Raw genomic sequence first — 12,740 nt, forward strand, 5'->3', positions numbered from 1 at the left:
GGCGTGGACAGGTTGGGCCGAAAGGCCTGTTTCCATGCTGTAAACCTCTGACTTTAACCGAGACTATAGCTATATTAGCTTGGTGTTCAGATATTTCCTCTGACTTTTAAAAGAAGAAGAATGTGTAAAGGGCTTTGGGAGCATCATACCTTTGTTATTTTCATGCAGAGCTGTGGGGAATGCCGAGATTGACAATGGTACATGCTGTAACTCCGGATAACAGACATTTGCAACATTCTTGTAAACCTTCTCTGCACTCTCTCCATGTCTTTCCTGCAACATAGTGACCACATCTGCACACAATACTCCAATTATAGCCTCACCAGTGTTTTATAAAATTATATTCTGTACCTCTGCCAATGAAGGACAGCATTCCATATGCCTTCTTTATAACCGTGTCTACTTGAACTGATGCTTTTAGGGACCTGTGTGCCTGTAGGCCAAGATCTCTCACTTCATCTACCCCTCTTAGTAAATTCCCATTTATTGTACATTCCTTGTAGCTGTTTGACCTCCCTAATCCATCTGCCACTTTATCACCCACTCCACTAACCCATCGATATCTTTTTGTAGATTATAGTTATCCTCTACAATAGCCACTACTTGGCCAATCTTTGTGCCATCTGCAAATTTTCCAATCATGCCCTCCATGTTCACATCCAAATTGTTGATATATAACACAAACAGCAAGGGTCCAAACAACGAACCCTGTGGAACACCACTTGAAACAACTTTCCAGTCACAAGAACATCCAGCGATCATTACCCTTGGCTTCCTGTTACTATGCCAACGTTTAATCCAGTTTGCCACATTACCCTGTATCCCATGGGCTTATATCTTTTGACCAATTTGCCATGTGGGACCTTGTCAAACGTCTTGCTAAAATCCATGTACACAACATCCACTGCACTACCTTCAAGAATCCTTCTTCTCACTTCCTCAAATGAATTCAATCAAGTTTGAGAGATCGTTAGCGAATCTACCTTTCTATGTGACAGTTAATCCTATCTCTCAGGATTGATTCTACTAATTTGCCCACCATTGATGTAAGACTAACTGGCCTATAATGGTTTGGCATTTCCTTTGATCCCTTTTTTAAACAATTTTTCCAGTCCTCCAGTACCTCCTCTGTATCTAGTGAGGATTGGAAAATAATCCTCAGATCATCTGCTACCTCTACCCTGATCTCCTTCAGCAGCCTCAGAAACAGTCCGTCTGGCCCTAGTGACTTATCAGCTTAAGGCTTCGAAGCCTTAGAGTACTTTCTCTCTCTTATGATTATCACGTCCAATATCTCAGTGTTCCTCCAGGACTACTAAATCTGCATCATCCCTTTCCTTTGCAAACACAAGAGGCAAAATATTTATTTAAAACCCTTCCCACATCATCTGCATCTATACACAAGTTTCCTTCTTCATCTGATTAACTAACCTTTTACCCAACTAGGCTATCTGCAGTGCTTAGTTGTTTGTGCCTACCATACACTGTTGCTGTTTGAACTTCCTCTGTATTCTTTTAGACAACCGGTGTAGGGGGTGAGGTCTAGATTTGGCAGAACATTCTAAAACATTTGCATTCATTCCTAGCAGTTTAAGCTGTTATATACAAATTGGTTGATACCAGAAAAAAATCTAAAACCTAGCATAATTCAGTGCAATTTGTATCGATATTGCCAATGAGGTTCAGCATGGAAAGATCTGATTTGAAGATTTGCATGAAAGATGTCTTTTAATGTTCCATTACTAAAATAAAAATAAGAGTGAGATGTAGTGTGAAAAATCATATGCTGTTAACTTCTTTACATGATTGGCCTTAATATTCCCATTGACTAAGAATGTACCCTTTGGGGCCATTCATCTGGGTGCAAAGATCTTGTTTTAGGGATTGCATGGTTGGAACAAAAAAAAAGTGGCAGCTGGTGGGTGATGATAAGCTTGCTTCTTACTTGGAAATTAGCTTCCAACTGATCCTGTTGCTGCCAACTATATACTTCTTCCTCAACTGTGTCCATAAGTTAGTCCCTTCATTAGGGCAATATAATGGATGGATGTATGCCAGGTAGACCCAGAGTGTCTATTGGGAATGTACGAGAGCTCAGCCTCATACCAGTGCAGGCACTTGGGTGTACCTACACCATATGAACTACAGCAGTTCAAGAAGGTAGCTCAGCATCACTACCTTCAGGGCAATAAATGTTGACATAGCCAGCGACACCCACATCCGGTGAAGCAATTTTTAAAAACCTACTTCTGTTTCAGAAGGCTGATGGTTTGTTCAGAGTTCTGTGCTCATGTTCCTGATTGGGGCATGGGCCAGAGAGTTAGAAATTACTTCTTGTTGCCAAGCAGTCCTAAAACCTACTGAGCTGAATGAAGATTGTGTGATTAAGACTGGCAAAGTACAAAAGCATCACAGCTGCCACGAAAGCATGCACAAACAAATATGCATAATGCACTGTCTGATTTTGACCAGCAAGTGGATATTCAGGGGATGGAATCCCTTGCTGTTAACGTATTGGCATATTCATGACAGTCAATGTGGAAAGATGGTTGTTCTTGCAAAGTTTCCAGCCCTTTGACACTTCTACTGCCTCAATGGGTAAAGATGAATTGGTGCTACAACCTGCGCTTGTGGCTTAATGGCACCATCAGTTGTGAATTACTTAGTGAGGCTCAGATAGGAGATATGGCCCCCCCGCCCCGGTCGTGCTGCTTTCTCCTTCACCCTGTTTCAATAGAATCATCTGGTCTTTGTTGATGCTGTTCCTCCTCATCCTCCAGTCTGAACTGTGGACCCAGCATTGTATCTTTCATAACACAAACTGTGCTGAAAGCAAGTATAGGAAAACATTAGTCCAAAAAACAAAAGTCCACTAGCGGTCTACAAAAACGAACCAGACACTGACCAGAATCCCTTCAAATACAAGATATTCAGGCTGTTTCTTGTCATGATTTGCTGGTTGGGCTGAAGAATCAAGCACTAGTACAGAGCAATATCACAACTGGGTCCAGAATCTCATTGCTTCTTTCAGATGGCTGTTGCAGTAAGTAAATATCATCAAGTCCAAGAAAACATGGCTGATTCATCAGTAAGATTACTTGGAATATTTTAGGATTAGTACTTGGGACTGATGTACAGCAAAGCTTGCACTGTGAAATCCATACTTATCCCAGGCTGGCATAAAATGCTGTCTGGAAACCATGTAGTTTGTTAATTGAATGGATGTCATGTACACATTCTCGTGCCAGTGAGACCAATCCTGCCAACTGGTAAATATGCTCTCATGCTCAAGAAAAAAGATACACAAGAGCAAGTTCAATGACTCTGCTCTGCCAACAAGTATCCTCGGTGTACAGGAGTTCAGGTTGGAGACACCATCACCAATTTCTGAATGCAGCTGAGAAATGGGGTTACAACCCTATTGTGCTCCAAGTGCAAGTTTTTTCCCTTGGTGCACATGTTCAGCATGACTTTACAAACGAAAGTAAGTCATTCAGCCCCTTGAGTCTAGTCTACCATTCATCAAGATCATGGCTGATCAGTTTTAATTAATGGAAAGTCCTGGGTTACATATTTCCTAACACATATTCCTGTTTGTCTTCCCTGAACAGAGGCTTGTCAAAGTGGATACTTTACCTGAAGTAACCTTCTTTCATTGACTACTCAAGGTAATGGTAGCTCACAGAAAGCACAAATTGCTCTTACGTTCAGTGGCTGCTCAATTTCATTCACTTTTGCTGGGCTTACTTTAAACACTTTACATTTTTGCACCCACGCAATCAGGATGCTGCAGCATAATTTTGGTGCCACGTTCAGAGACATTGGTTTTAATCACAAAATACTGTTTGGAAAATATCTCATACCTTCTATAGCTGTTTGCTCTGCAGAAAAGAAAGTGGGGAAAAAAATGACATTTTGGAAATATGACAAATCTTGGAAATAAAGTAAATTTAAAAAATCTTCTATAGTATCAGTAATGTCCTACCTTCTACTTCTTCCCTGTTAGAAAAGAGGAAACCATGCAAATTATATTCAAATGAACAGAATAAACCCAATACACTTGAATCTATTTTACAAAAGTTAGGCAATACTTACGGCACCTCTTCCAAGACATCTTCAATGTCTGCCATCACTGCACAATTAGCGATGTAGCTAACAAAAAGATAAAATGGGACATGTTTAAATTTATGGTAGTTTTTGTTTTTAAAATGGGGTTCAGCCATCTACTGCAACAGAAGCCCACGTTTTACTGACAAGCTGGTAGGAGTATTGAGCAAGAAGGGCAATTTATTTCAAGACTCTGTCTTGCATTGCAAGAATGCCACACATGATTTTTTAAAAGTTATTTCATGGGATGAGAATGTTGCAGACTAGGCCAGCACTTATTGCCCATTCCCCATGGATGGTGGTGAATCACCTTCTTGAATGCTGCAGTCCATCTACTGCCGGGATACCTACATCACTGTTAGGAAATGAGTTCCAGGATTTTTGACCCAATGACAGCGATGGAACAGCGACATATTTCCAAGTCAGTATCTAAATGTGGCTTGGATATATTTGCTGCTCTAGTCTTGAGGTGTTAGAGGTCACAGGTTTCAAAAGGTGCTGTCAAAGGAACCATGGTGAGTTGCTGCAGGGCATCTCGCAAATTGTATACACTGCTGCCACTATGGAGGGAGTGAATGCTTAGGTCTGTGCAGAAGATGCTGACCAAGTGTTGTTGAGCTGCATTCATCCAGGCAAGTGGAAAGTATTCCATCACTCCTGACTTGTGCCCTGTAGATGGTGCACAGACTTTAGGGAGGCAACTCACCCTCTGACCCCTGCTCGAGCCACATAGTATTTATACTGCTGGTCCAGCAGAGTTTCAGGTCAATGGTAACCCCTGAGATACTGATGATAGTGGGTGATTCATTAAAAGCAATGCCAGTGAATGGCAAGGATAGATGGTTACATTCTTCCTTGTTCAAGTTGGTTGTCTGGCATGAATGCTATCCAGATCTTCCACACATGGACACAAACATTTTTTCATCATTTGTGGGACATAGGCATCGCTAGATGGCCAGCATTTATTGCTCATCCCTAGTTGCCTTTGGATTGATACAGCTGAATGGCGTTACAGAGGACAGTTGAGAGTCAACCACATTGCTTTGGCTCTGAAGTCACGTAGGTCAGACCAGGTAAGGATGGTAGATTTCCTTCCCTAAAGGGCATTAGTGATCCAGATGGATTTTTCTGACAAACGACAATGGTTTCATGATCAGTAGATTCTTAATTCCAGCTATTTTTTATTGAATTCAAATTCCACCATCTGCCAAGTGGGATTTGAAGCCGGGTGCCCAGAACATTAGCTGAGTTTTTGGATTAATAGTCTAGCAATAAAACCACTAGACTATTGTATCCCGCTTCAGTACCTGAGGAGTTGCACATGGTACTGAACATTGCAATCAGTGAACATTCCCACTGACCTGATGATAAAGGGAGGGTCATTAATGAAGCAGCCGAAGATGGTTGGGCCCAGGATATAACAAAGAACTCTTGCAGTCCTGGGACTAAGATGATGGATCTCCAACAACCTTTGTGCTAGGCATGACTCCCACTGAGTTTTCCCACCCTGAGAGGAGGCCATACGAGTGGTGATTGGATCTGTCCCACTTTTGTGGATCAGAAATACCTGGACAATTTTCCACTTTGCTGGATAGATGCCAGTGTTACAGCTGTACTGGAACAGCTTGACTAAGAGTGCAGCTATCCTGGTGCACAAATAATACTATTGCTGGAAAGTTGTCAGGTCCCATAGGCTTTGCAGTATCCGGTGTGCCCAGCAATTTCTTGATATCATGGAGTGAATCGAATTGGCTGAAGAAGGGTATCTGTGATATTGGGGATCTCAGGAGGAAGCTAAGACAAAGCCACTAACGTCTGGCTAAAGTTGCCTGCAAGTGTCTCAGGTTGTCTGTTGCACCAATGTGCAGGGTTCCTTCATCATGGAGGATGAAGGTATTAGTGGAGCCTCCTTCTGTTAGTTGTTTAATAGTCCACCACCATTCAGGACTGATGTGGTAGGATTACAAAACTTTGATCTAATCCATTGTTTGTGGGATCACATGCTGCTTCCATTGTTTACCATGCACAGAATCCAGTGTTGTAGCTTCACCAAGTTCTGTCTATCACATTGCTGCTTCCACTGTTTGGAATGCAAGCAATCCATTGTTGTAGCTTCACCAGGTTGACACCTCATTTTTAGTATGCCTCGTGTTGCTGATATGCAGCTGCCTCCTGTGAAGTTTATTGAATCAAGGTCTATCCCTTGGTTTGGTAATATCAGAATAAAGGGACATGCCAGGCCACAAGGTTATAGATGGTTGAATACAATTCTGCTGCTGCTTATAGCCCACAGGACCTCATGTGTACTCAGATTGTCACAGCTCCACTTACAAAATCTGGCTTTGGCACCATTCAGAACAGCTGAATTTCTCTCTCTCTCCCCCCACTTAACTGTTCCTCATTAGCATAAATGAAGCTTATGCAAGGCATTGGACCCCTAACACCCATCAGAGGCATCCTTACAGAGCAGGGTCCTGATAACTGCTCACTTTTGCCTATGTTCTCTACCCAGAAAATGGATGGAAGTGTAGCCCACTTGTACTCATTTCTCCAAACAAAACCTTCCACTTACATCACTACTGGGCATTCTGAAGCACTGCTCATGATCTCAACCATTCATGAAACAAGTCCCAGGACTCTCAAGATACAGGCCTCAGATTCCCCTGCAAGTGTGACTGGTAACAGCAGCAAGTTGCTCAAATTGGGGGATACGGAGATATTCAGGCCTTAGCTGCTCTTTGTCTGAAAAGTTTCCCACATTTAAGTGCGAGGTTACCCTTAATTTAAAATGGTGGGGGGCAGGGGGGAATAACTCATATTTATTTTTAAAATCAATTTGGTGGTGTTGCAAATTTCTGGAAAGGCAATGAGATTCCCACATTGTTTGATTCATTTGCATTAAACAACCAATGTCTAGCATTTCTGTTGCAAATGTTGGGAGTACAGGAGTTGGGATGTCTTGTTGAAGTTGTACAAGACATTGGTAAGGCCACACTTAGAATACTGTGTACAGTTCTGGTCACCCAATTATAGAAAGGATATTATTAAACTAGAAAGAGTGCAGAAAAGATTTACTAGGATGCTACCGGGACTTGATGGTTTGAGTTATAAGGAGAGGCTGGGTAGACTGGGACTTTTTTCTCTGGAGTGTAGGAGGCTGAGGGGTGATCTTATAGAGGTTTATAAAATAATGAGGGGCATAGATCAGCTAGATAGTCAATATCTTCTCCCAAAGGTAGGGAAGTCTAAAACTAGAGGGCATAGGTTTAAGGTGAGAGGGGAGAGATACAAAAGTGTCCAGAGGGGCAGTTTTTCATACAAAGGGTGGTGAGTGTCTGGAACAAGCTGCCAGAGGTAGTAGTAGAGGCGGGTACAATTGTCTTTTAAAAAGCATTTAGACAGTTACATGGGTAAGATGGGTATAGAGGGATATGGGCCAAATGCGAGCAATTGGGACTAGCTTGGGGATATTTTTTTTTTAAAAAAGGGCAGCATGGACAAGTTGGGCCAAAGGGCCTGTTTCCATGCTGTAAACCTCTGTGACTCTATGTTGACAGCTCTGTTTGGGAGATCCTGTATTGTAGTGGGTAGTGTCTCTGCCTGGCTGAGAAATTCCAGGTTCAATTCTCACTCCAGGACTTGATGGCCATGGAAAGTGCATTCATGATGCAGCCAAGCAGGTTGTGTGTCAACTTGTAAACCCTTCCAACATAAGTCAATGGCAGGCAGTTATGGGAAAGATTCCTGCTCAGCCATTTGATGGAAATAAATTGGAACCTCTACCATCACTATAGCTCTAGGCTAAAACATTCTTGGAAAAGTGCATGTTGCCACAACAATTTGAGAGTCCATGGGTTCAGTTGACCGGATAGTTGGTATGGTTCAGATTGGCACCAATTTCAGGTGCACAGGGATCAATCTCCACTCTGGATGGGATGGAATGGAATCAAGACATGCCCTCTCATTCTACCAGTGTTGGAGGTTCAGAGCTGTGGGTCAGACCTGCCTTAGGGCGGAGAACTAATTAGTTTGGTAGTTGACAGTCGTCCCCAAGCAAATGCACTGACTGGCATTTCTATTCAATCTTGAGGTTACTACCATTACCCAGACATTCAGCAGAAGATGACATTGCGAACGAGTGCCCTTTGGCAACTGACAAGAAAATATAAAATGTAAAAGTACAAATGAGGAGCTGACAACTGAGAAAAAAAATGCACATTGAAATGCAATGTTTTGTTTTATTAATGGGATGCAAGAATTACACACAAGATAGACCTATATTGCTTCTTTCTAGATGAACATACATCAAATCTGTGACAATGTTCGTCTTCACATCAATTCCAAAACATCATTCTTCCAGTTAATGGCAGAAGTCATGACATAGTCTTTCATGTTTACAGTTAAGCATCACTTAGGCAATTGACAAAAGCAGACAGCTGGATTCACACTCCCTGCAGTGCAGAAGGAGACCATTCAGTCTATCAAGTCTGCACCAACAACAATCCCACCCATCCTCTATCCCCATAACCCCACATATTTACCCCGCTAATCCCTCTAACCTACGCATTCCAGGACATCAAGAGGCAATTTAGCATGGCCAATATACTTAACCCGCACATCTTTGGAGTGTGGGGGGAAACCGGAGCACCCGGGGAAAATCCACACGGACACAGGGAGAACATGCAGACTCTGCACAGACAGTGACCCAAGCCAGGAATCCAACCCGGGTCCCTGGCGCTGAGAGGCAGCAGTGCTAACCACCATGCCACTCCAGACAAACCATTTCAGTCCATTTGAACTGTTTCTTCTCCAGAAGCAGTCCAAAGTTGAATAGTCGTTCCTTTCCAGAGCGATACAGACTTCTGTTTACAAGGTTAAGGGTTTTTTTTGTACAAATAACTCCCATTAGTTTACTCAAAAATTGAGACAAACGGGTCAGCCTATACCCACACAAGATTTGCCACCCTCTTTTGAATTTGAGCATTGTAGCTAGTTTACACTCATTTTCACACTGGACTTAACATATCCCAAACTCCAATCCAGTGATAGCCTCATCTCACAACTTTAGTCTCTCTTCCACTGTTGACTTAAATACCAATCTATGCCTGGGGTTCTATTAAAATTAGTTTAGAACCCTTTAAAACTAGTTTAGGACTTCCATCTCATCAAAATTCATTAATCACACTATCATGCATTTTGTGCCATTTCATACTCAGTGCGGTCAATAAATAATTTCCAAAAAATGTATCAGAAATGACATTATATTTGCTTGAACAATCACAGTTGCTTTCAGGAGAAAACAAAAGTGAATCATCCTTTTTTCTTTAAAAAAACAAAAATCAATAGCTTAGCACTGCTGCCTCACAGCACCAGGGACCTAGGTTCGATTCCTGCCTGGGTCATTGTTTGCATCGAGTCTGCAAATTCTCCCTGCGTAGGCTTAGTCTGGTTTTTCTCCCACGGTCCATAGACATGCTGGTTAGGTGCATTGGCTATGCTAAATTTCCCCTCAGTGTACCTGAACAGGCACCGGAGTGCGGCAACTACGGGATTTTTCACAGTAACTTCATAGTAGTGTTAAAATGTAAGCCTACTTGTGACACTAATAAATAAACTGCAGTTTGCCCTGAGTTAACAGGGACTCCCAGTGATGGGTGCAAACCAGTTAGCCCAAGTGGAGAAGGCATGATGTGTTGAAACATCAACTGTGTGGACATTTCCCTCACTTTCAGCTCAAAAGTTGCTGAATGTTTTTCCTCTCACACTCTGACCTTATAATCTTACACATTTCAATAGTAACAACGTAGCAATAAGCGTCTGAAAGTAGTCTGGCATCCAGTGCAGTTTAGTTGTCTTACCTGGGATGGGGCTTGCTGCTAACTCCACCGCTCTCACCCTCACACCTGGCGAAATGCGCGCGCCCGCATTTAGCGCGCACCCGGGCGGCTCGTGACCGCGCCGCGGGTATCCCATTGGCTGAGGGGAGATATTATTGCACCAGCAAAGGGTGAGTGAGGCTGCATTTTTCTCCCATTCATTGATTTATGAGGAGAAGCTGGGTGTTTGCAGGTTTATTTGGATCTATCCTATTGAATCCTTTGGGTGGAAAGGTTGCATGAGCAGGTGCTAAGTTTTATGATGTGGGAAGGACTGTACACAGTCATTGAGTTAAAGTTAGCTGGGAAACAACTATCACTTTCAGTGTTACATTCCAGATCTGATTTAAATTCCACTGGCTGTTAGCACCAGCTCTATTGATATTCATATACTGGACCAGGCTAGTTTGCAGCACTGAAGGAGACCATTCGTTGCATTTCAACTGCTTTTTACTAGAGGAATCAAAACTAATCCCACTGCTCTACACTCTCCCAATAGCGCGACACCTTGTAATTGGTCCCTGGCAATCCAATTCTTCATGTGTGGCATGGTGGCACAGTGGTTAGCACTGCTGCCTCACAGTGCCAGGGACCAAGGTTCGATTCCTAGTTTGGGTCACTGTCTGTGTGGAGTCTGCACACTCTCCCCGTGCCTGCGTGGGTTTCCTCCAGGTGCTCCTGTTTCCTCCCACAGTCCAAAAGATGTGCTGGTTAGCTGCATTGGCCATTCTAAATTTTCCCTCACTGTACCTGAACAGGGGACTATGGGATTTTCACAGTTACTTCATCGTGGTAGGCCTACTTGTGACATTAAGAATGAGGGGCGACCTAATAGAGATGTATAAAATTATGAAGGGCATAGATAGGGTGAACAGTGGGAAGCTTTTTCCCAGGTTGGAGGTGACGAACACAAGGGGTCACAGGTTCAAAGTGAGGGGGGGCAAGGTTCAACACAGATGTCAGAAGGACGTATTTTACACAGAGGGTGGTAGGGGCCTGGAATGCACTGCCAAGCAAGGTGATTGAGGCAGACACGCTGGGATCATTTAAGACTTATCTAGATAGCCACATGAGCAGACTGGGAATAGAGGATACAAAAGAATGGTCTAGTGGGCACATGAGCAGCGCAGGCTTGGAGGGCCGAAGGGCCTGTTCCTGTGCTGTATTGTTCTTTGTTCTTTATTAATAAATGAACTTTTAAACTTTAAAAACTTCTGCATGAAGCAATTTTCTTTAACATTACTCTCTATTTGAATTGATGATTACTCACCATCGATCACCTAACCAAAGGAAGTGATTTTTTCCCTTAATCATTGTTGTTTAGAAAATTCAATTGAGTTTCCTCTTTATTACAGTAAAAATTATGACAGTCTCTCATAACGTTGGTCGCCCATATCTGACATAAGCCTAACGGATACAAAAGCTGTGTTTTAAGGTCCCATTTATAAAATACAAAATGATCGCTTTTTAAATGCCTTTATCTTCCTGATCAAACTATTTCAAAGAACTGTGGCCTAGAAATTGTTCGACACCACTCCTTTTTTGCAGATGCATTAGCATCGAATAACAGCAGGTAACACAAACAAAATCAATTAAATTGATTAAACAGTTGCTTAGTGCTGTTTCTGACCCCACAGATTTGATTTTTAATAAGGGCATGCTCATGTGGAACTACAATATTCAAAGTATGCAATAAGGATGATGGTAATAAGAATCCTGAGACATGACATGCAAAAAAATGCATCAATGCTGTAAAGATTTTAAGCTAAGTTCACCAATTTTATGGGAAGCTATGTCAAAGGGCTTAAATGAGTGGTGTTTACCAATTCCTAGGTCACAGTTCTTTGAAGTGTTAGCTCGGGTAGATAAAGGCATTACTTAATTGGAAGCTTAAAGTACAGCTTTTTACCAATGCCTCTACTTTCTCAGGAGGCTAAGGAAATTTGTCATGTCTTCAATGACTCTCACCAATTTTCACAGATGCACCATAGAAAGCTTCCTTTCTGGATATATCACAGCTTGGTTTGATTTGATTTGATTTGATTTGATTTATTATTGTCACGTATATTAGTATACAGTGAAAAGTATTGTTTCTTGCGTGCTATTCAGACAAAACATACCATTCATAGAGAAGGAAACGAAAGAGTGCAGAATGTAGTGTTGCAGTTATAGCTAGGGTGTAGAGAAAGATCAACTTAATGCAAGGTAAATCCATTCAAAAGGCTGACAGCAGCAGGGAAGAAGCTGTTCTTGAGTCGGTTGGTATGTGACCTCAGACTTTTGTATCTTTTTCCCGTTGGAAGAAGGGAAGAGAGTATGTCCGGGGTCCTTAATTATACTGGCTGCTTTGCTGAGGCAGCGGGAAGTATAGACAGAGTCAATGGATGTGAGACTGGTTTGTGTGATGGATTGGGTTACATTCACGACCTTTTGTAGTTCCTTGTGGTCTTGGGCAGAGCAGGAGCCATACCAAACTGTGATACAACCAGAAAGAATGCTTTCTATGGTGCATCTGTAAAAGTTGGTGAGAGTCGTAGATGACATGCCAAATTTCCCTAGTCTTCTGATGAAGTAGAGACGTTGGTGGGCTTTCTTAATTATAGTGTCGGCATGGGGGGGCCAGGACAGGTTGTTGGTGATCTGGACACCTAAAAACTTGAAGCTGTCAATCCTTTCTACTTCATCCCCATTGATGTAGACAGGGGCATGTTCTCTTTTACGTTTCCTGAAATCGATGACAATCTCCTTCATTTTGTT

At 42.3% G+C, this 12,740-nt stretch overlaps 1 protein-coding gene across 4 annotated transcripts in view; it reads right to left on the bottom strand.

Moving 5' to 3' along the window:
* Window positions 1–10,072, bottom strand: part of LOC144507892 (troponin T, slow skeletal muscle-like) — a 69,986-nt gene extending 59,914 nt beyond the window's left edge. For all 4 annotated transcript variants that reach the window (XM_078235365.1, XM_078235364.1, XM_078235363.1 and 1 more), the window contains exons 1-4: window positions 9,966–10,072; window positions 4,096–4,152; window positions 3,986–3,999; window positions 3,864–3,881 (exon numbers count right to left, since the gene is read on the bottom strand). In XM_078235365.1, the coding sequence (XP_078091491.1) occupies window positions 3,864–3,881; window positions 3,986–3,999; window positions 4,096–4,130 (67 nt within the window). In that variant the 5' untranslated portion in view covers window positions 4,131–4,152; window positions 9,966–10,072. The remainder of the gene's footprint in view (window positions 1–3,863; window positions 3,882–3,985; window positions 4,000–4,095; window positions 4,153–9,965) is intronic.
* Between the last annotated feature and the right edge of the window lie 2,668 nt (window positions 10,073–12,740).

This window comes from Mustelus asterias, chromosome 19, assembly GCF_964213995.1.
Source record: "Mustelus asterias chromosome 19, sMusAst1.hap1.1, whole genome shotgun sequence".
Classification (NCBI taxonomy): Eukaryota; Metazoa; Chordata; class Chondrichthyes; order Carcharhiniformes; family Triakidae; genus Mustelus; species Mustelus asterias.